This window comes from Neovison vison, chromosome X (assembly GCF_020171115.1).
Source record: "Neovison vison isolate M4711 chromosome X, ASM_NN_V1, whole genome shotgun sequence".
Classification (NCBI taxonomy): Eukaryota; Metazoa; Chordata; class Mammalia; order Carnivora; family Mustelidae; genus Neogale; species Neogale vison.
The window spans coordinates 18,745,967-18,770,096 of NC_058105.1; the positions used below are offsets into that span (position 1 = coordinate 18,745,967).

Sequence of the window (24,130 nt, forward strand, 5' to 3'; positions counted from 1 at the left end):
AGATTTCTGATTTCACTGCGAGCACCAGGACGAAGTGCTTGGAGAGAGACATTGTCTAAATCGGTGTTTATCTCAGGGATGCCTGCCTGGGATAGGTGACCACAGCCCCAAGGTATCAGGAATGCAGTGGGCAGTGAGAACAATAGTAATCAGGAAAGGCTTCTGGAGGAGGTGGCTTTTGTGCTGGACCTTAAAGGAGCACATAGGTAGTGATAGGCAGAGACACAGCTCAGGTACAGCTCAAGCATAGGGTCTGTTTAGGGAAAGTAACAGAGAACTACAAGTTGTATGGGTGGGCTTTGAATGCTCGGCTGGTGGGGTGGGGTGTGGGGTAAGGCGCATAGACAAAACAATGTTGGAAGACTTCTTTTTCATTATCAGCCTGTTAATGACTGGGGCTCCCCCACAGCCTCTCATGGCTGTGGGGGAGCCCGATTTCAATTTTAATAGCTGAGCATTATGGATTTGGGCATTCCCTAGTGGCCATTTGAGGCATAGCACTGAGGACTTTTGCTTTTCTAGAGAATACTTTGTCGATACAAGTTCTTTCCATAGGAAGAAATCTAAAGTTTCAGTGAGTCCCAATCCTCCCAGGGCAAGTCACTGGACGCTAGGGCAGTGTGCAGAACATCAGCAGGTGGCTCGTTCTTTTGCCCATTTAGTCATTCATCTGATATTTACATCCTAGGCACTCCAGAATCTCCACATGCTGACCTCATCTGCCTAAGTCTCTCTTACACATCCCTTTTACGAATGCTGTTAGTAACTTCTTTGTCATTCATTCAACAAAAACTTATTGAGTGCCTACCACATGGCAGGTGCTGTTATAGGCACGGGGAACTGGACAGTGAGCTGGACAAACACAAAGCCTTGCTCTCATGGAGCTCACCTTTTGGCAGTGGAGGACAATCAGACAACCTAAATGAGGAAATATAGCATGTATGTTAGAAAGTTGTAAGTGCATCGGGGAAAAATCACATATGGGAGGAAGATGGGGAATCCAGGGAGTGGATACTCAATTTTTCAATAAAGTAGTCAGGGTAGGCTTCACTGTGAACATGACAGGTGAACAAAGATTTGGAGGAGGTGAGAGGGCAAGCTTTACAGAAATCTGCTGGAAGGTTGTTCCAGGCAGGGATAACATCCTGTTATCCTGAGGGCCTGAGGTGAGAATGTGCCAGGAGTGTTCAGAAACATTTAAGCAGACTTTGTGGCTGGCTGGAGCTAGGGAGAAAGTAATCATGGAGGGCCTTAGAAACCTACTAAAGACCTAGAACATTACGTGAGATGGGAAACCATTGATGCATGTTAAGCAGAGGAATGAGATTATTGGAATTAGGTTTTAACGGGAATTTGTTGGCTGCCGGGGTGAAAACCTTATTCTGGAATGGTGGAAGTAGGGAGACCAGAGAAGAGGCTGTAGCAGTAGAGAGAGATGATGGTACTTTGGGCCAGTGTGCTAACAGTGAGTATGCTCATAACATTTGCTACCTTCTTGTACTGCTGATATTTACTCATGTGAGTTTCATAGGTCTCTTCCTAGATTGTCATAGTCTTGCATGGAGTGAAAAACTAGCAGTCTTACGTGTTCTTATGTTTTCCAAGGGTCAACATAGGGTCAGGGTCATGTGCTTAATAAACAGTAGGGTTGGATGTGTGTGTGTGTGTGTGTGTGTGTGTGTAATTTATTTTTTAAAGATTTTACTTATTTAATTGAGAGAGAGAGCAGGAGAGCATGAGCGGGGGGAGGGGCAGAGGAAGAAGGAGAAGCAGACTCCCCACTCAGTGGGGAGCTTGATTTCAGGACCCTGAATTCATGTCCTATGCCAAAATCAAAAGTTGGACACTCAACTGACTGTGCCACTCTGGCGCCCCCTCTAATTTATTTTTAAAAATAGCTCTATTGAAGTACAATTTACTTATCATAAAATTCACCCTTTTAAAGGCTACAACTAAACAGTTTTTAATAAATTTACAAAGCTGTGCAACCATGGCCACAGTCCAGTTTTAGAACTCTCCCATCACGCTGAGAGACCTTTCTTGCCCATCTGCAGTGACTCCTTGTTCCCACACTCAGCCCCGGTAACCACTAATTTACTTTCTGTTTCTATAGATTTGCCCTTTCTAGACATTTCACTCAGAATGATAGAATATGTGGTCTTCTGCATCTATGTGGCTTTGTTTCACTCAGTATAATATTTTTGAAATTCATGTATGTTATACCATGAATCACAGCTATTTCTTCCTTTCTTTTGCTGAGTAGTATTCCATTTTATGGACATACCACATATTGTTCATCTTTGTACTTGGCTGTAGACATTTGGATTGTTTCCAGCTTAGCTAATATGAATAATGTTATGGACATTCATGTGCAAGTCTTTGTTTGGGCACGTTCTCATATCTTTTGAATAGATTCCCAGGAGGGTAATTGCCTCATCTTAAGGTAAATTTATGTTAAAAATGGTAAGAAACTACCAAACTGTTTTCCAAATTCTAACAGTAAAACCAGAAATGTATCACATTTGTAACATCCCACATCTTCACCAATAGTTGGTATTATCTGAGTTCTGGAGTGTGTGTGTGTGTGTGTGTGTGTGTGTGTGTGTGTATGTGTGGTGTTTATTTGGTTGTGGCCATTCTAGTGGATATGAAAGAGCTATCTCACTGCAATTATACTTTGCATTTTCCTAGTGAGTAACAATGTGGAGTACCTTCTCATCTGTATATTAACAGTCCCTTTTTGTTGGCAAAATGCCTTTCAGATCTTCTGCCCATTTTAAAATGGATTGTTGTCTTCTTATTGAATTTGAGAGATTTTTATATACTCTGTTTTAAGTTTACTTATTTTTGTAAATAATCTCTATGAGGGGCCCAGACTCATGACCCTGAGATCAAGAGTTCCCTGCTCTTCCAACTGAGCCAGCCAGGGGCCCCAGATTTTTATATATTCTGATTAAAAATCATTTGTGAAATATGTAATTTGAAAAATTTTTCCCCCAGCTTGGTGACCTGACTTTCCATTTCTTAATCCTGGGTTTTGGAGTGGAACAGATTTTAATTTTGCCAGAATTCCCATTTCTCAATATGTTTTAGTGGATCGTGCTTTTAGTGTACCTAAAAACTCTTTGCCTAACCTAAGGTCACAAAGATTTTCCTGTTTTCTTCTAGAGCCTTTGCAAGTTTACCTCTTAGGTCTAGTTATATGATGTTTTGAGTTATTTTATTTTTTTTGTCTGCTTGTATGGTGTATGTTGTGAAGTAGGGATCCAACTTCTTTTTTTCTTTTTTTCGTGTGGTTGTCCATTTTCCCCCATTTGTTGAAAAGACTATCATTTCCCCCATTAAATTGTCTTGGTGTCTTTATAAAAAACCAATTGATCATTAATGTAAGGGTTTATTTCTGGATTCCTAACAATATTCCATTGATCTATATGTCTTTATGCCATTATTACACTGTCTTATTTATTGTAGCTTTGTATTGAGTTTTGAAATAGGGAAGTGTATATCTTCCAACTTTGTTCTTCTTTTTCAAAATCGTTCTGGTTATTTTGCATCCATTTGTTTCCATGTTAAGATTGTCTGTCAATTCCTATCAATTAATCTATCAATTAAGATCATCTATCAATTTCTATTTAAAAATGTGGTGGGAATTGCATCGAATTTATAGATCAATTTTGGTAGAATTACCACCTTAATTATATTGAGTCTTATAATGCATGAACCTGAAATGCCTCTCCATTTATACAGTCTGTTAAAAATTTTAAAATGTTTTGTAATCATCAGTATACAAGCCTTATATATCTTTTAATTAAATTTATTCCTGAGCACTTTATTTTTTAGATGCTATTGGAAATGGAAATTTTTTAGTTTCATTTTTGGATTGTTCATTGCTAGTGTATGCACATACAAGTCCTTTTTGTATACTGATCTATTTTGCTAACTTGATGAACTCCTATGTTCTAGAAGTTTTTTGTGGATTCCCCAGAATTTTCCACACACATGACCGTGTTGACTGCAAGTAAAGACAGTTTTATCTCTTCCTTTTCAGTGCAAATTATTGATATTTTTTCTTGCTTACTAATTGGATTGACTAGAACCACCAGTACAATGGTGGATAGAAGTGGCAAGAACAGATGTTTTTGTCTTATTTCTGGTCATAAGAGAAGGCATTCGGTTTCTCACCATTTAGTAGGATTATGATGTTAGCTGTAGGTTTTTCATAGATAACCTTTATCAGTTTGAAGAAGTTCCCTTCTATTCTGTGTTTCTTGGATTTTTAAAAAGTTTTTATTATTATCTTTTTCTTGAAAGAGCAAGAGAAAGAAAGAGATCAGGAGCGTGGGTGAGGGGCAGAGAGAGGGAGAGGGAAAGGCAGAATCTTAAACAGGCTCCGTGTCCAGTATGGAGTTGGATACTGGACTTGATCCCACGACGCTGAAATCTTGACCTGAGCTGAAATCAAGAAGCAAATGTTTGCTAGTATTTTGTTGAAGATTTTTGCCTCTGTATTCATGAGGTATATTGATCCGTAGTTTCCTTATGGTGACTTTGTCTGGTTTGGGTATCAGAGTAATACAGCTCTCATAGAATGAATTAATAAGTATTTTTTCCATTTTTGGGGAGAGTTTGTGAAGAATTGGTCTTCATATCTTCTTTGAGTATTTGATAGAATGAATCAGTGAAATCATATGGGCCTGATTGTGTTTTAATGAGATTTGTACATTTATCAATTTTGGCAAAAAATAAATTAAAAAGCCACTGATTTGGCCTTTTTTTAAAAAAGATTTTATTTATTTATTTATTTATTTGACAGAGAGAAATCACAAGTAGATGGAGAGGCAGGCAGAGAGGGAGAGAGGGAAGCAGGCTCCCTGCTGAGCAGAGAGCCTGATGCGGGACTCGATCCCAGGACCCTGAGATCATGACCTGAGCCGAAGGCAGCGGCTTAACCCACTGAGCCACCCAGGGGCCCCTGATTTGGCCTTTTTAAAAAGAACTTGTTTATGAGGATTTTTATGTACTGTGACTTATGTACATACATACCTCATCTGTCATGAGCATATTGGTGAACATGTCATCTGTCTAAAATGTAATACAGGGGTGCCTGGGTGGTTCAGTTGTTAAGCCTCTGCCTTCAGTTCAGGTCATGATCCCAGGGTCCTGGGATCAAGCCCCACATCGGGCTCCCTGCTCAGCAGGAAGCCTGCCTCTCCCTCTCCCACTCCCCCTGCTTGTGTTCCCTCTCTTGCGGTGTGTTTCTCTCTGTCAAATAAATAAATAAAATCTTTTAAAGAAATGTAATAGAAAAAAGAGAAAAGAGGAAGTAAGTTTCCAGCCCTCAAAATCAGTGTCCCATATCCATATATTTTAGTCACAGGATTCCCTGGAGAATGTATTTACTCTTACAATTCATAAAATGCCAATTGTTTTGGATATCTCTGTTCTTGGTTAGGAATCCTAATTATGACCAAGTGTGGAGACCTTTTCGGGAGAAGTCAGTAACCAAGAAGTGATTCATACCAATCTGACAGAGAGGGAAAAGGCATAAAAATTATAAGGAAGACCCAGTAATTCAAAAATTGAAAGACTTTGAAGCCATTAACTATAGGAACAGATAATCCTGTATACCTCAATCACCTTGGTAGGCATTGTGTTGTGACAGGTGTTTATAACAATAAGCTAGAAACATCTAGAAATGAGTAGATTATGATCAGGGATAAGTTGCCAGTGATTTGGGAAAGCCAGAATGATTTCCAAAATGATTCATTTACTGGGCATTCTGGATAGCTGGGGTTTTACTCGTTTCGTCCACAGTGATGAATGGCTGTGGCTGGCTTGCATTTGTACTTGGCATTCATAGTCTCCTTTTCTGATAATGCACAATCAGGGTAGAGTGAGATTAGGGGCCCGTGTGAGTTTGCTAGGGTTGCTATAATAAAACACCAGGAACCAGGTGGCTTAAACAACAGAAATGTCTGGACGCATCCTCACCCGCCCTTTCCTCCAGGTACCAGGTTCCTGGTGTCTCTCTGCAGGGTCAAATTTCCTCTTCTTCTAAGGACACCAGGTCCAACTCACTTAGGGCCCACCCTACTGACTCATTTTAACTTAACTCTTCTTTATAGGCCCTATCTCTGAATATAGTCACGGTCTGAGCTATGGGGTTTAGGACTTCCACTTCCGTGGTGGGTAGGGGGTGGGGGCACCCAGTTCAACCCATAATAGGCACTGGTGAGAAGAAAAAGACCAGAAACAGAGTGTGGAAGAAGGAACCAAAGAAATATTCATCTGTGATCCTGGAGCCTTTAAGACATACACTGTGCCTATGATTTACTATACCGAGACTTCATGGCAACCCACTGCTTCTGATTTGAAAGACCCGGTTATGGGGCACCTGGGTGGCTCAGTTGTTAAGTGTCTGCCTTCAGCTCAAGTCATGATCCTGGGGTCCTGGGACTCAAGCCCTGCGTGGGGCTCCCAGCTCAGAGGGAGGTCTGCTTCTTCCTCTTCCATTCCCCCTGCTTATCTGTCTGTCTCTCTCTCTCTCTCTCTGTCAAATAAATAAGTAAGTAAATAAGTAAGTAAATAAATAAATACATAAAATCTTTAAAAAAAAGGAAAAAGACCCAGTTAATTCCCCCCCATCCTAAAACATAAATACATATAAAGCATGGAGTAGGGGGCCTAGGGATGCACTGGCTGCAAAGAAAAGGCTGTTTGGGGTGGTTGGAGGGTCTGCTGAGTGCTCCATTGCTAAACCCCCCAATGCTAATGTGAAAAATATCACTTCTCCATCATGCAGCAGAACTGGGAGACTTTCATGAAGAAACAGACAAGAAACACCTGGCACAAACGCGCTACTTACCGAACCAGGACTGTTTAGAGAGCAAGATTGTGCACTTTCATCAGAAGCACGTGTGAGTCCTTCAACCAGTACCCACTTCTACCAGCAGGGAATGGGACAGCTGGGGTCAGCCTCTTAAAAACAAGTCCTTGGGGCGCCTGGTTGGCTCAGTGGGTAAGCCTCTGCCTTCGGCTCACGTCATGATCTCGGGGTCCTGGGATCGAGTCCCACATCGGGCTCTCTGCTCGGCAGGGAGCCTGATTCCCTCTCTCATTCTCTCTCTGTCTGCCTCTCTGCCTACTTGTGATCTCTGTCTGTCAAGTGGATAAATGACGTCTTTAAAAAAAAAAAAAGCAAGTCCTTAAGTCAGAGAAGCTCCGGGCTCAAGAAAACACTGAGCTCCTCCAGGATCCCTTAGGGAGGAGGTGGCATTCTTGCTGCATTTATTAAGCTCATAAATTCTTTCCCTCTGCAGTGGCAGGAGCCCTGCGGAATCTGACATCCTGCTACTGGATGTAGCGAGGAAGCTGGATATGTACGGCATCAGGCCTCACCCTGCCAGCGACGGCGAAGGCACGCAGATCCACCTGGCTGTTGCTCACATGGGAGTACTGGTGTTACGGGTAACAACCATTTCCTTCCAAGTCCTGCGGCTTTGGGGGTTATCTTGGCTCAAACTTGGGTGACCTTGCCCTTCAGTCCTACCACCAGCCAGAAAGGGAGGGGATGCTTATGAGTGTCCCGTGTCCAAATTCTTGCCTGCTTGGGCTTTGCCTCCATTTGTGGTCTCCGATGGACTGATTTGACTCTGAGGATCATTGGATCAGGCCGGCGTGGTGGAGAAAGTCAAGAGGCCCTTTGGAACTCTTAGACCCTAAATATGAATATGGATTTTGGCATCCTAAAAGCTTTGGCTGTGACACTAAGTACACCCACCTTGTCCAGATCCACCAGAAACAACCCAAAGAGACCAAATGAGAGCTCCGAAGAAAGTCCCAAACAGGTCAGGTGCAGACTCGGCTAGAAGTTTCTTGGCCTTCTCATGTTTCGGATTGTAGACTTTGCAGCATGAGAGTCACACAGGTGGCAAAAGACCCAATGGGTCACAGGAATAAGTGTTCCCCCAGGAAGGAATTTGACCCATTCTACTCTAACTGCCCCCCATTAGTCCTTGCCGTTTCCTACTATGTGGGAGAAAATGGGGAAGGGGAGGGGAGCAAGGCCGTCATGTTAGTCGGGAGCTCTTCCAGCCTGAGCACTTCTGCGCACAGTGTGGAATAAAGTAGCCAGTCTATTTTGTCTTACCCCAAATGCAGTCTAAGAATAGTTGTGTACCAAGTACTTTGTATGTGTTTGGTATTGCATTATTCTTTAAAAAAACAAAAAACAAAAAAAACCCCAGCTTTATTGAGATATAATTTGCATAATCTACAATTCATCTGGTTTAATTGTTCAATTCAATGGGCTTGAGTATATTTACAGAGTCTGGCGGCAACTATTCCTTCATTCATTCATCCTTCCGTCGGTATAGTTACTGTATAGCTAGCCAGCGCTGGATACTAGAGCTGCAGAGGTAAACAGGAGGGATGCTGACAAAGTCTTTCTTTTCTTAAAAGATTTATTGATGTATTTATTTGAGAGAGAGAGAGAGAGAGAGAGAGAATGTAAGCAGGGGGAGGGGCAGAAGAGAGAATCCTCAAGCAGACTCCCTGCTGAGTGCAGAACCCGACATGGGGCTCAATCCCAGCACCCTGAGATCGTGACCTGAGCTGAAATCAAGATTTCTGGCTGAGCCACGCAGGCGCCCCACGGACCTTGCATTCTAATAGGGGGGAAGACAGACAATGAAGCAAGTAATTTTAAGCAAATGCCATGTATTTGTTTTCGAAGAAGTATGGGGTGCTAAGGTAACACATGTGAAAAGGGTTTAACATTTGAGCTAAGGGGGCACCTCGCTGGCTCAGTTGGAAGAGCTTGTGACTCTTGATCTTGGGGTCATGAGTTCAAGCCTCATGTTGGGTGGAGAGACTACTAAAAATAAGTAAATAAATAAACTTTAAAAAAAATTTAAGCCAAGACCCGAGGAAGTTGTCCAGATCAAAGAGATAGGGTTGGCTGGGGCTGGGGGTGGGGTGCAGATTCCAGACAAAGGGCACAAAGACAAAGGCCCCGAGAAGGGTAAAGGACGGCAGTAAAGGACAGCGCGGTCAACAAACTAATATTAAGCATGACCTATGGCTCAGGTCATTAAGATTCTCACAATTTGGAGAGACCAGAGAAATAGTGATCAGTATCCGTAATCAGTCATAAGTAATCCAAAGCTAATCTATCCTACACACATGAAGCTGCACAACAACCATAACTAACAAACTAATAACTGTGTTTATCCATAGAGAATGGATGGATGGGTACAGAGGGACAAATACAGGAATGATGGTGATGGGAGCGAGACTTCTCGATGTGTATATTTTTTGTATACCTTTGATTTTTGGACCATTTAAACAAACAAACATCAAGCAACTGACCAACCGGCCAACCAACCAACCAACCACCCAAAAGAGTTAAATGGTTTGAGCAGACCAGAAGAGCCCAAGGCGTTCAGAGTGGTTAGAAATGGATAGTTATGCAGAATATTTTAGAAGGGGGTGCTAGCACACTGGCAAGACAGCTTGACTCTGGAGAAGGCAATTCTGAGTAAGGAGAATGATGAGCCCTCTGGGTGGGAAGGTACAGAGTTGGATGGAAGGGTGTTTTCTAGGATCAGTGGGATAGAAGGCTGGATGTTCAGTACAGCTGAGGCAGGACCCCCCAGCCAAACATGTTTAGACTTGATGACACCTGCAGTGAGAAGTTCTGGAACGTATTTGAGTAAATGCGGTGGCAGTTGAATCTGGAAACATAGGAAGGGGGTGCAGTTAGAGAACTGACTGTAGTCATCCCTTCCTCCCGTGGTCTCCCTATCCTGGCTGGAGAACTTTCCCACGTGAACCCCTTCTTGCTTGCATTTCAGAACAGCCTTATGTCCCCCTGGAATACCTTCTTTGCCCACAGCTCCTACCTAGTACAACAGGACCATCCCGTGCAAGATGTGCGATGGTCCCATGCATAAAGTGCGTTTTCTACCAGGTTCTCATTGTCTTCCAAACCAGCCTGTGCTGACATTTACCTTGAAATCTGCCACGCGTGTCATTACAGGGCAATACAAAGATCAATACTTTCAACTGGGCTAAAATTCGCAAGTTGAGTTTTAAGAGAAAGCATTTTCTCATCAAACTTCATGCCAACATCTTGGTAAGTAGTTTCTAATAAATTCTTTTACTTTCTGTTCACTTGGGATTTCTTGGTTGTTTCAGCAAATGGTCTGAATGTGAGTGGTGAAAGCTGAGGGGTGAGGTACTCCCTTTTTGCCTCTACATAAATAAACTGGAGCATTAGTCATATTTTTACTCGAGGCAAAACACCAAGAAATCCTATTGGCAGTTCAGAATGAGTAAACTAAGTCGGAAAATGGGGTGGCTGAAATGAAAGCCAAGTCTCCTTAAAAACCATGTTTTTCCCCCCAGGGATTTGATAAGTCAAATTCAAGTGACCAGATCTAGGACTACGGACATGTTTAATTGCTGTTATCTGCCCCATTTTATATTTTTGTCTCCTTTCCTTAAACAAAAACAACTGAACACTGAGTACGTGCCAAATAATTGAACACTTATTTGCCAAAGCAGGATGCGGTATGAGGGGGTGGGGTATAGATTAGGCAAAAGCAGCTCTTATTGATCAAGGCTGGATTGTACAGGGTAAGACAAAGGTGCTAGAAAGGATGCTTTGTGACTCTAAAGGAAATGAACATGTGTATCAGCTCATTTTTTGACTTCCAGAAGATGCTGTAGTATGGCCTTCATTCTCTGGATCTTAGTCTCACACAAAAGTGTTCATTTGAGCAGTTCAGGAGACTGTCTCCAGTGTAAAACTCAGGGAGTGTCCCAGGGCTGCATGTGGGAACCTGGAAAGGAATGAGGGAAGGGGGGAATCAGCAGAAAACAGGGCTGCATGCACACATGCGCAAATGGGGGTCATAAAGTGGGTTGGGGTATGGGGAAAACTTAACCTTTAGGTATGAAAGGCTAAGCTCCCCTGGAGCAGATGAAGACATGCTAAATGAGCAACACAGAGCATCACAGAACAAGGCAGCATAGGGAGGGCGAAGTGCTTCTAGCTGGTATGTTGGAAAGGCTGCTATACATGTAATCACCCTATAAAGCCTACCATCTATAAGGAAATCGCCTCCTCCCCGTTTCCTGTTGGTCATTTATAACTTCTTGTCACCTTGAAAGGATGTCCTTTGATGTTCATTTTAACCTAATTTACAACTTCATACAAATGTTCCTGGCAGAGAAGAGGGGGTAAAAACACGTTTGAGGTGTGGGGGCTCCAGAGCAAGATTGGCTTCTCCGAGAAGGCTCTGTTTTTGAGCATTGGCCATGTCTGTTCCTCGGAAGGTTGCCAATAGTTTGGTTTTAGTAGGTGTAAAGACTGTAGGGAGCCAGGTGGAAAATCAGAAGCTGCATGGGCCCCTGAACCAATCGTTTCGAAAACATTAGGAATTGAAGTTCTATGATAGTCTTGAAGGATGTTTGGCTTGATGGAAATTGGTTTATACAGGTGTTGTGCAAGGACACCTTGGAGTTCACCATGGCCAGTCGAGATGCCTGTAAGGCTTTCTGGAAGACCTGTGTGGAGTACCATGCTTTCTTCAGACTTTCTGAAGAGCCCAAATCCAAGCCCAAAACCCTACTGTGCAGCAAGGGTTCCAGTTTCCGCTATAGGTAATGAAATATTGCACATAAGCAAACGGGACACACAACTTCTTTTCAGTAGCGTGGAAGGCAGTGGGAGGCATTAAATTCTAGAAGCAATAAAGAATCCCCTTTACTGCTCCTTCTCTGTGTCACACCTGAGGTCCATATTTCCTAAGGGGGAAGCCAGAGAAGGGAAGCACCCTAGTCTAGGGGCTAGATCAGAATATTGGCAAAGATGGGGGGGGACTTATGCTGTTTGAGAATATGTATTTAATGAACCTATAGTTCTCCTTATATCGCAACTTACGTGCAAGGTATGGGAAGGAAAGCTCAACACCATCTGTTGGGTGAAGGTTGGGCAAGAAAGGTGGGGAGACAGTCTTGGAGGAGCTCAGGGAGGCCGAACTCCGAGCTACACAGTGGCAGAGGCTCCTTGGCGCAGGGGACACTTTGGAGGAATGGAAGCAAGGTCAAAATAAGATCTCATTTTTACACGAATGCACCAGCCTAGGAATTCTTTGGAAGAAGCCCTTCAAAACTCTTAGCTAAGATTTAAAACAAAACAAAACTAAACAAAATGAAACAAAACCCTCCTAACTGAATGTTTCCCATAGGGGATTTTCAAACAGTGGAAGCCCTCCTAGGAATTGAGATCTCAAAAACATAGGTATTTTTTGATGGAATCTTTCCAAAATGTGTTTTTACAAATCCCCACCTTCTTAAACAGATGATACTGGGCATATTTTGCCCTTTTCTTAACGCTCAGAGTTATTATAAACATCACTTATGATCCTCTTTGGGCAGCTGTGGTCCAGTGATGGCCACTGGGTCGGGGCAGGGGAGGCATGTCAGTCTCTGTACCTCAGTGATAAATGGCTCAGACTTGTTGGGTTTTATTATTTTTCCTGATTTCTTTTTTGGCTCTTGTGTTTCTCCCAGCCGTCAGCTGGCTTTCTTTGCTGGTGTATGTCTGGCTGTTGCAAACGTCTTCTACTATTTAGTTAGCTGTTTTTCTTGTCAGGAATTGGAAAACCAGCTAAATAGCCTTATTAGAAATTGTATATAAATTTGCAGGTAGGGAAAAGGCCTTTATAGGAAAGTCGGTTTGTTTTCAAGGCCAGGATTTTTAACTGTGATATAGTCCTGTTCCGAAGCTTTTAAAAATCTTCTGGGTTCTGAGTAGTTGAGGTTGCTCTAGGCCTGATAGTTGAAAAAGCGGGTAGTTATCATTATTGTGATTGATGGTCAGCCATTCAGGGCATATGTCATTCATGGGGACGCTTGGCTTCAATAGTAATTGAAGCTTTGGAGTTTTAGTAGCCTACTGGCTTATGAGTGGTGTTAATAAAATATCTATCTCATTCTTAATCACAGTGGAAGGACCCAACGGCAGCTTTTGGAATATGGAAAGAAAGGGAGGTTGACAAGCTTGCCCTTTGAGAGGTACGGGGTTTTCTCTCTCTCTCTCATGTTGATTTGAAGCCGAATGTAGAGATTTCTATGTATTCTGTGTGTGCCTGCAGACCATTTCAATTCCTTCCTTTTGTGGATTACAGGAAACATTACCCATCTCAGTACCATGAGCGACAGTGCCGGTCCTCACCAGACCTCCTCTCTGATGTGTCAAAACAAGTAAGGTTTCTGAGAATCCCTTCTTCTTTAGATAAATGTACTGCATCTACATGTCAAATGCTTTTAAGAATTGATTCTGCCAGAAACCTCCCGGTGTGTGAAAAGGTGACTCTGAGTAGGCTAGCCTCCTCAGGAGGTCTGTTAGCTCAATCTTTCCAGCCAATAGAAGACCATTTAATAAATTACCACTGGCGTGCACCTTATGGGCTGAAAGATCTGGCACATCTCTAAATTGCAACTTGTATTGCTAACGTCACGTAAAATGCGGATCCACATGAATTTCTATGGCTTTGAATTTTTTAAACTAAAAGCTCTTTTTTTTACCTAATGAAAAATTTTAAGGCTTAGAGGAAGCTTTAAGGTCTTGGGTTAATGTTTTAAAGTACTCTTGTGGTGTAATTTTGTCACTTAATTTAAGAACAAAGTGCTATTCTGGAACTGTGAGATGATGGCTTCATTTGAGTTTTATAAGCATTAACCATGTTAATTCTTTTTCTTTTGCTCTCCCTAAAAAAATATATATATATATAGTTCTCACCACCTCTCATGTCGTCATTCAAATCATAGGCAGTTTTTATCTCAAAGGCATCACGGAGGTATAAAGCCATCTAGGTGACCCTCTGATGCCATTTGTAGCCCTCCTTCCCACCATTTTACAGAGAATAGGAAGAATGCTAGAGCAGGGAGGTCAGGAGATCCACCTAAAGTCCCAAGGCAGAGCCAGAACCAGAAAGCAGAACCCCTGGCTCATTTATAAATGAGCTACTAAACCATTCTGCCTGAAGTACCACGCCAGCGGAAGTACATGGAGAACTCAAGAGGCAAGGAGTGGGATGGCAGTGAGAAAGGAGACTGTCCTGGGTCTTCTTTAGCACAAGGATTGGGATAGGATACAAGGTATTTCCCTTTCTGTATACATTCCTCAACTTGGAATAGAACATGGAGTTGAGATGACCTTGTGAAAATACCTTCGTTGAAAGTCAAGGCGAGTTGAGATCCCTGCCCCACCCCCAAGCAAATGGCTTTTCTCTTCTTTCACCAACGTGTCCTTTCTCTCAAGGTGGAAGATCTGAGACTAGCATACGGCGGTGGCTATTACAGAAATGTGAATGGAGGGCACGTGTCGGAGCCGGTGCTCGACGGTAGGAGGAGGAACTCCGCAGTGGAGGTGACATTTGCAGCAGAGCTGGAGCGTTCCAAACCAGAGGCGGATCCCACACTGTTACACCAGTCCCAAAGCAGTTCCTCTTTCCCTTTTATTTATACAGACCCTGTCTTTAGTACTGACCCGGATCCCAGAGACTACTTTGAGGAAAGGAGTCCTCTGAGCTCCTTTCAACCAAGCTGTAAGTTTGGGGACAAGCACATGAGCACATCTTCTGGCCTTGCAAGCAAAGTGAGTCCAGCAAGGCAGCTAACTTACACAGATGTGCCCTATATTCCTTGCACGGGTCAGCAGGTTGATATTATGCCTCCCCAAGTCTTTTTTTATGTGGACAGACCACCCCAGGTGCCCAGACGGTCCCCAATCATGGCAGAGGAAAGGGAAAGGCCAGACAGCTGTCTAGAGCCTACTGCAATGAAGCCAGCCAAAAGAAGCCCAAGGAATGTCAGAATGAAGAGCTTTCAGCAAGACTTTCAAGAACTCCAAGAAGCTATGGCCAGGACTAGTGGGAGGAACAACATCAATGTAGATCTTGAAGGGGAAGACCCAAATTTAGAAGATGCATTTGCATACAGCATTCAAGACCAAACCCCCAAGCGATCCCAGAGCCAGTCAGACATGAAAACCATCCGTTTTCCTTTTGGGTCTGAATTTAGACCTTTAGGGCCTTGTCCTACTCTGAGTCGTAAAACTGACCTTTTTACATATATGTTTGCAGAGCAGGAGTTTCCAACAGTTTTAATGGATCAGGGAGCAGCAGAAAGGTACATAGCTAGTGAATCCAGTGATTCGGAATCAGAAATTCTTAAACCAGACTACTACTCTTTGTATGGCAAAGGAATCAGGTCGCCCATGGCCAGAATCCGCTTGTCTTCAGGTAGTCTACAGCTTGATGAAGAGGATGAAGGTGTTTCTTTCAATACGCCAACTGCTGAAGACAGGACTTTGTTAAAACCATGTAATTACTTTTTAGCTTGAAGGTATGAACTCCGTGAACGTTTCTGGGCCAGTTCCACGTTGTCAACTTAGGTAAAAAATAAGGAACCTTCTGCACAAACCGTTTTCTTAGTTACCCTTCATTGGTAATGAGGGGATCTGCTATGTTTGGGCACCTAGCTCAGGAAAAGATCCAGCTGCTGCCTCATTCCTCAAGCTCCCCTCTTGTTTCCTCTGAAGGGGCTCTAGAACATACCCTCTCCTCACCAGCACTGTGGTGGGGCGAGATGGCTACTGGTCATCTGCATTATACATTTCCCCATAGAGACATCGGTGACTGTCAACATTGTATGATGTTGACAGTATGGGTTGGCATAGCATTGGCCTCTGATGTCTTTTAGTGATTTGGTAGATTGTGACCGTGTTGGCCATTTTGTTTTTAAGCCATACTGTGACTAAAGGTTCCTGTAAAAATGGTCCTGTTTTATGGTAAAGACTTCATTTTTTTTTAACATATGTAAGGGGGAACATGGCCATCCTATACCTCAAGAACAAGATGGTGGCATAGAACCTCCCATCAGATGCATCTAGGACTTGGAAGCATTCTAAACCCTGGAATTTCATGAATCGGTCAATTTCTAAAGCCAGATACATGCCCAATGAAGATATTGTGACATTTGACTTACTACTTCTCTACTCTTAACTATGATATGTAGTGACAGATAAAAGTTTACATGTTGGTTTCTCTACTTTCTCCTGTAAGACTTTATTGTTTTGCCATCTCTTGCATGTATGTAGGCAAGGAAATGAGATGAATGGTATTTTAATAAAGAGTGATGGAAATCCATTTACTAAAAAAATAAATTGCAAGTATGATCTTCATTTTGTTTTAGTCAATTTCAGAAATGGCTGGTTCTGGTCTATTATCAAGGGAAGGGACAGTTAGAGAACAAGAAAAAGGAAGGAGACAGGTGAAAATGTAGAGTCAGGGAAGGAGAAGATGTAGAATTGGGGTAGTTGATGAGAAAAAGGATAGTGCTAAAACCAGACTGAGTTCATGAACCAAGATTCATTCTTGAACCATTCAAAATTTCCCTACTATTTCCCCTGGAAGGTCCAATATTCCATTTGAGCACTTTTGTTTATTGATTTTAATGTTAAGTACAACATATTTACAAGATAATGGTAGGTACTAACTTCAAAGAAACAATGCAATTATAGAAGCAAGCTATTTTTTAGAACACTTTATTTATTTATTTGAGAGGGAGAGAATGAGTGAGGGAGCAGGAGTGGAGGGGGAAGGGCAGAGGGACAGGGAGAAGCAGATGCCCCACTGAGCTGGGAGCCCAGAGATGTGGGGCTTGATCCCAGGATTCTGGGATCATGACTTGAGCTGAAGGCAGACACTTAACCAACTGAGCCACCCAGGTGCCAATATGCAAGCTCAATATACATTTATGTAATATATAAATAAATATTTAGAAATATATATTATATATAACAATATATAAATGTATACATAGCTTGCATCATGGTATTACTTTCCTAGTCCTTGTATCAGAAAAATTCCTTTTAATACACCTCTCTCTAGCCCTTTCCCACACTCTAGCACTTTCTTCCCTGCTCCTACCCAGTAACATGAATATAAAAAAGCGATTTAAACTTAAGAACATACTGAAGCCTAGTCACCTATATGTTAGTCCTATTGATTTTTTTTAAGAAAGATTTTATTTATTTATTTGACAAAGAGAGACACGGCAAGAAAGGGAACACAAGCAGGAGGAGTAGGAGAGGGAGGAGCAGGCTTCCTGCCCAAGCAGGGAGCCCAATGTGGGGCTTGATCCCAGGACCCTGGGACCAAGACCTGAGCCGAAGGCAGATGCTTAACGAACGACTGAGTCGCCCAGGCACCCTAATCCTATAGATTCTCAGAGCTACAGTAAGTTCATCCTTGACTTTTTCCCTAGGAAAAACTCAAATTCCTTTAAGCTCTCAATTTCTGGAAGTCTCTATGAAATTTCTTTTCCCCAGAGAACTACAGGGTTCAAATCTGTGTATGACTTCCTAATAAAACTATAGTTGGGGTGACCACACAATGTACTGTCCAACCTAGGGCATTTTTGAGTGAAAGACGACTCTACCAGTAACTGTGTCAGGACAGGGGGACAGATATGCACTGTAACTACCATCAGTGCTTCAGTGTGAAGAATACCTTCTAGTTTTCAATGGAGATGTTGGTGTCCAAGTTCCAACAACAAATAAAAGGCAGAGGAGACAAAATGTCAAGCAATAAAAATTCTGCCTCATACCCCCACCTGGAGAAAACAGACGCTGAGGGCCATGAAATTTAAATATTTATTTTTAAATCCCCCACAACACTGGAGTATGCTTCACCTAGACACAGTTTATAGGACTAATAACTCTAATGAATAAGCAATATGATTCCTAACCATGATGCAGCTGTATTGTAAAGTTTCAAATAATCCATTTATAAATTCACTGCTTTTGTTTTTACAAAAATATTCATTTAATCCATGATATAAGTTGAAAAATTACTTCTAGACCTCTAATAGATTACGAACTGAAACTGCGTTTCAGTCACATAGAAGGTGAAAATTTCAACTGAACCATTACTTCAAAATACAATGCATTAAAAGTAATTGTTACAGTATAGGCACCAATGAAAAGAACTTTCTTGGCATATGACATGACCACGACTTACTCAAGTGTCTGAATTATTACAGAAAGAGACGAGGTAATGGCCACTTTGAGTAAAAACGGTATTCTCTACTTGAAGAACACCTTTCTTTTAATATTTGGCAATTATTCAGATTTTTAGAAATGACTTCGGTGCAAAAACCAAACTGTGCAGATTCAAACAACAAAACGTTAACTACCAAAACTAATTAATATCAATAATTCTACAACTACTGAAATATAGCCTCAGTTTGGAACTTAGGCAGGCGTAATATATATACTGGGCTTTAAAGAAAAAAGGTATTATTACCCATGTAACAGTACCATAAATATAACTGAAAATTAACTGTACAATCTAACAACTTCTCTATGGACATAGGTCATCCCGTACTATGGTTATTTTCATATGAACTAGAAAATGCTTATTTAAATACCCTTTCAAAAATGAACAAATGATGCTTTTTGTACTGGATGATTACGAAGAACAAAAATGTATAAATAGTTTATAGGACATTTCACTACCATGATGAAAATATGCTGGTATCTAAGGTATATTCATACCTGTTGATCAGGTACGTAATCACATGAATAACAGCTCTTACTTAAGCTCCCCCAATCCAAGCATATAGTATGTGATATGAGTTGAAGACTTTAAAAATGAAGCCTGACAGATTCCTCCAGGAATGCCAAAAACCCATCCTTGGTTCATTAGTATTGCTTGAAATCTCCATCCATGTTAAATAAGGGTTAACAGCCTCTTCCGCCAAGAGGAGGTCAATACTACACACCAAGAGGTACCTCCGCTGCTACGTGTTGCCTAGACATGCTTCAAACACAGGGCTCTCAAATGCGATCATCACTGAGCTGCCTAGAAAATCATCCCAAGTTGGTAAAGGGAGTCAATACTTTTCAGGTTTCATTTCCAAGAGCTTATTAAAGAAAATTAAGAAAGTATGACTTGTTTCTACCTCCCCACCAAAAGTCATTTTTAGAATATGCTTGTTTTTTTTTTAAAGAGTTTTGATGCTTATGACTTGCAAACATTCGGTATTTAGGATGACTTTGAAAGACCTGTACGTTTCATGAGTGTACAGTTAACTAAAGATCAAAACATGAAAGGTATTCATCCCAGTAACTTAAGTAATAATGATACCTAAAAGCAAAACTGTATCTCAACATTTAGCAGAATACAGGTGAAACTATAGTATTAAAAGTTATTCCTTACAAAATAATCTCTTTAAAATATAAAATGATAAACACCATCACAAAATAGTTGAAGAGCTTCTTCCAAATCTTCAATGTTGCAAAGATCCAAAAGGCACATGGAGCTCATGAGTTAAGCACTGTTAAGCTTGAAGTAGCTTTGGTGGGTTTCTCTGGGTCCGTATGAAATAGAAGCCAGTAAGAAGTTCCTTAGGGGGATTCATCTGCTGAACACCTATAAAATGAAGAAAAACTTAAACCTATATACAAATACACATTTGTATTTCTCATCTGTATGAACTCTGCAATAAAGGTACTGATTCAGCAAACTAAATTCTTTTACTGAATCTGATCAAGTAGAAGTTAAAATATAAAGAAGTTCAAAAATCTCTTCTGTGGGGCACCTGGGTGGCTCAGGTGGTTAAGCGTCTAACTCCTGATCCTAGCTCAGGTCTTGATCTCAGGGTTGTGAGTTCAGGTTCCGTTGGAGCTAAGGAGGTATATGCATGTTTGTGCTTGCAAACCAAAGTCTGGTTTCAAAAGAGAACTTAAAAATTAAATGTATGAACTTTACTGAATGGGAACAAAGTTAAACCAACAATCTGAGACAGTGTGGAAACTAAAGTCAATCATAAGAACCTTCTGTAGGCTGTACTGACTTCCTCTACCTACAATCCTTCCCTTGACTTTTCTTACGGGGACTAAACGTAAGAACTTCAGCACTGGAAACTATGTGAACAGTAGTATGATGAGGGTACTGGCAAGAATGAAAGCAAATTCTAAATAAATAAATAATACCTAAATGGTATTTATAAGGGCCCAAATAAAAATACACTCCATGACCTTTTGTCTGTACCCCTACTAGCGGGCAAACTAGCGGGCAAAGGAGAAAAAAAACAAAACAGGCCATTTCTTTCAGGGGGAAAAGTACCTTGTAATACCCAAAGATAACCATTCTAAAAGCTCGTGTCTAAGATGAGCAACAAATAAAATAGTTTTATGCATACAACTATTAAGAAGGGACTTAATAATGAAGAAGAGCCGAAATGACTGAATCGAGGTAATCATATTATAAAATAAACATCCCAGAGAAAAATGTAAAAATAATTTCTTAAATGACATTTCAAGCTTACTTTTGAAATTTTTCAATTAATTTCTTCACCATTTTATCTGTGATGCCAGGACAGGCGGCTTCGGCCACAGCAATACTTTTCTCAAGTTCTTCAATCGCCTGATTCCTGCTAGCGTTATTCTCATCCTGCTGTTTAAGCTGTGGAAGATCAATAGTAGTAACATTTGAAATCACCAGACTTCTTAACATAGATATCCAAAGCTAATGAATCCGTACTTACTTCAGCGAATGCAGGTGTGATTATCATAGACAAACAGCTCAGTGTTTGCACGAGATCTTGCTCCTTGGAACAAACAATATAGATTATGCAGATGAAATTGACATAAGTAGTCATGGTTTTCTTACTCTTTAACAAGTGAGGGCTAACTGGAAATCTCTCTCCCAAAAGACCCAGTATAAGGCACGTTTCCATGCTTCCTTCCCACCCATTCATCATCCAGAAGACCTCTAAACTCTAGGTTTACAACAGATACCCATGATTCCACTGGGTTTATGCATGTCTAGGTTGCATTTAAAAACATACTGATGGCCACTTAAATCACTCCCATGAATAATGGGAATAATTTTTAATAATTTAATAATTTAAATAATGAGTAATTTTTAATGAGCTCAAAGCTAATGGCACATGAAGCATTCTATGGACACAATGAGGTAAACGGGCACTTAGGGGTATTAAATTCTAGCAATTTCTGGCCATCACAATCTCACTGTATTAGTCCACAAGAGTCCTATCGAGAGAAAGTGATCATCGCCATGTACATACTGCCCCATTCTGGAGTTTCTTTGGATCAGGCTTCTTTCGCACAGTGGTAAAGCTCCATTCGGGATGAGTATTACTTTCTCTGCTGGTGGATTCCCTAAAGAGATGGCCCAAAATACTAATATAAGTTTCTAAATTATTCAGCTTGGTGAAGATACCAAATCAATGCAGCCAGACTCTGAAGAGTTGTTCCGATATATAAAAAATCACAGTATTTAAAAGCATTTGCGTTCAGTTTTGGGTGGAGACTATTTACTGATGAAGGGCAGTGATCCTCAAATCCTAAGTGTGCATCAGAATGGCATGTGGAGACCTCTCACCACATAGAAAGGCCTGCCCCCACCCCTCCGCACTGACCAGATCAGGATCTCTTGGGAGTGTGGCTTTTGCTTCTTTTCTAAAGTTCCATGGGCCACTTTCATGGACAGCCATGGCCAACAAACCAACAGGGGCACAAGAATCAGCCTGGTATTTTTTATTCTTTTCAAAAGTAGGGCAATTTCTCATAAATGCAGGACTCTGAGAATATTATCGAAAGAAATTTCGTGTTGCCTTTGTGCCGATTCAGCCAGCGGAAGAGTAAATTCTGGTGTGACCTACAGACTTCCCTGGTCTACATTAAGTACAGACTTAGAATCTCAGATGTCGAATGTCAATGCTGCAGTTAGAAAAACAGTGGAACTTTTTTAGGGGGGTAGAAATCATATATAGATGAGTATTTTAATGTATCAGTCTGATCATAGTTTAGTATGTGGCCAAGGGGTGGGAAAGGCCCAGAGGTCACTCTCCAGAAGGATTCTGCAGGTTCCCCACCCCCCACCACCGCTAAGTATGAGAAGAAATAGCACCTTATCACTTGAAGCAAACTAATGTAACACTTTTGATCGATTTTTTTCCCCCAAATTTTGTAATATACTCAAGTATCCACTAGGGGTTAGACCGAGACCATTTAAAACAAGAGCAATTCACTTCTAAGAAAAAAAAAGTTTCTAAATTCATTGTACTCCACAGACTGTGATTTTAAAAGACTTCCACAGTTTCTAAAGTAAAACTCTAAAATAAGGTTTGTATTTTATGCTAGAGAAAGCACAGTGGATACTAGCTAAAAGACAGGCAATATTAGAATGAGCTACCTACATAAAAAATTAAATGATTTGTACATACGAATCAGAGCCCTCGGAATCGGATTCATCATCACTGTGGCCTTCTGCCTTCCATCTCTTAAATCGATCTATCAGTTCGGTCAGATAAGAAGTCTTCTTTGAATTTTTTACAATGAATTTGTGTTTCAGAAGTTCTTTTGCTGTAGGACGCTAGGGAAAAATAATAAGGATGCATGAATACTTCCAGGCTCTTTATGATTACAAGGGGTGGTAAAAAATTATTTCAATCATTAAGCAGGAAAGGTACACCTGGAAAGTAGGTCTACAAACATGAGGACAACTAAAATGCTATAGGGCAATAAACAGCTAATTCTACTTTTTGAAGTGGTTCAAGGCAACCAAATTAAATTTACTACCTTGGTACCAATTTGTTCAAGCCCAGTGGGCAAAGCGGTAGCCTACCTACCAGCAAACTGGCAGGCAGGAATCTCTCAAAACCAGAGAAACACATGGCAGGATTTTGAAGATAAGTTAAAAACTGAAAAATGTTTCAAAATAGTGCTTTCAAATACTCTTATTATATTTACTGTAAGTTGAAAAATGGATGACAACTAGCAAGGCTGTAATTTGATCATCAACTACACAGGTATGATCCCCAGATTAATCCCTTCTCCATCACCCATTAATTCAAAGTGCATCTAAATGCAAATACCAGGGGCTATAGGGCTATTTCTCCCCTAGGGCTTTGTTAATATCAGAATATTCACTCTCAATTTAAAAATAGTTGCATCAAAAACTTAGTTCTTGTACAGTTCTAGCTTCTAGAAGTCACCAGGCAGCTTTATTTTAGAAACAGTAAAGCAATTGTGATCAATTCTGCCAGGTAAATGAGTAGAGTTTGCTAGACTTCAGTAAAAGCATACGACTTCATATGCTGGAATTTCTCAACATTAAATTCTTTAAAAAGTGAAATGCACACATCACTTTTCAAGAAAAATGAAAACACAGCTGAATAAAAACCACTGTGGATAGTTACAAGTGTACTTTAATAAAGACTTCCTATTAACAGGAACTTTATTTCTCAAATTTCTTTCCCTTTGAAATAAGAAATAATCAACAGAATGAAGGAGCTAGGGACCATGAGAAAGAGCAAAAGACACCGGGGAAGGAGAAAAGGAAGAACAGAACTAGCAAGAGAGAAGGAAGAATCAGGTTCCTAGAAGGATCTTAAGGCAATTTTCACAGTCACTGTATTCCTCACTGCAGAAAAACCCCATTTGCTTATGCAGATTTAATAATCAAAACCAAATAGTAGTAATAGTAATATATACTCACAAATGACGGATCTTTGTTCAGGCAAGCATCAATAAACTCCTTAAAGGACTTAGTAAAGTCTCCAACGAGAGTTGGAGGATTGTTTTTTGGAATAAGGAACAGAACTCTCATCGGATGCATGTCAGAGTTAGGTGGCTCTCCTTTGGCTAGTTCAATAGCAGTGATTCCCAGTGACCAAATGTCAGCCTGATATAAGAGAGAGAGAAAAAATTAGCCTGACATTCCATTCCAACAGACTGCCATGAAATAGCCTATGGGTCACAAGACGTTAAGTGTCTGAAGAGGGGCACTTGGCTGGGTCAGTTGGAAGAGTGTGTGACTCCTGGGTCTTGGGCTCGTGAATTTGAGCCCCACGTTGGGGACAGAGAGGAAATCAATCAATCAATCAATCTTAAACAAACAAACAAAAAAACAAGGTGTCTCAAGAAATGTAATGTAATGTAATAAATTTTTATTAGTTGAATTAATTTATTTTTAAAAAAATGACCAAATTTCCTTATGGTTTGCCAGATACCACATTCTAAGCA

The 24,130-nt window shown here is 41.0% G+C and overlaps 2 protein-coding genes across 3 annotated transcripts in view; one reads left to right on the plus strand and one right to left on the minus strand.

Annotated features, from left to right (window-relative positions):
• Window positions 1–16,249, plus strand: part of FRMD7 (FERM domain containing 7) — a 49,902-nt gene extending 33,653 nt beyond the window's left edge. The window contains exons 7-13 of the mRNA XM_044234687.1: window positions 6,803–6,917; window positions 7,320–7,467; window positions 10,040–10,135; window positions 11,504–11,667; window positions 13,015–13,083; window positions 13,197–13,272; window positions 14,333–16,249. Of these exons, the coding sequence (XP_044090622.1) occupies window positions 6,803–6,917; window positions 7,320–7,467; window positions 10,040–10,135; window positions 11,504–11,667; window positions 13,015–13,083; window positions 13,197–13,272; window positions 14,333–15,415 (1,751 nt within the window). The 3' untranslated portion in view covers window positions 15,416–16,249. The remainder of the gene's footprint in view (window positions 1–6,802; window positions 6,918–7,319; window positions 7,468–10,039; window positions 10,136–11,503; window positions 11,668–13,014; window positions 13,084–13,196; window positions 13,273–14,332) is intronic.
• Window positions 16,250–17,714: 1,465 nt separating this feature from the next.
• STK26 (serine/threonine kinase 26) overlaps window positions 17,715–24,130 on the minus strand; it is a 53,333-nt gene continuing 46,917 nt past the window's right edge. For both annotated transcript variants that reach the window (XM_044234927.1, XM_044234928.1), the window contains 6 exons: window positions 23,604–23,789; window positions 22,330–22,478; window positions 21,169–21,262; window positions 20,626–20,688; window positions 20,407–20,543; window positions 17,715–19,508 (listed from right to left, as the gene is read on the minus strand). In XM_044234927.1, coding sequence (XP_044090862.1) covers window positions 19,484–19,508; window positions 20,407–20,543; window positions 20,626–20,688; window positions 21,169–21,262; window positions 22,330–22,478; window positions 23,604–23,789 — 654 coding nt within the window. In that variant the 3' untranslated portion in view covers window positions 17,715–19,483. The remainder of the gene's footprint in view (window positions 19,509–20,406; window positions 20,544–20,625; window positions 20,689–21,168; window positions 21,263–22,329; window positions 22,479–23,603; window positions 23,790–24,130) is intronic.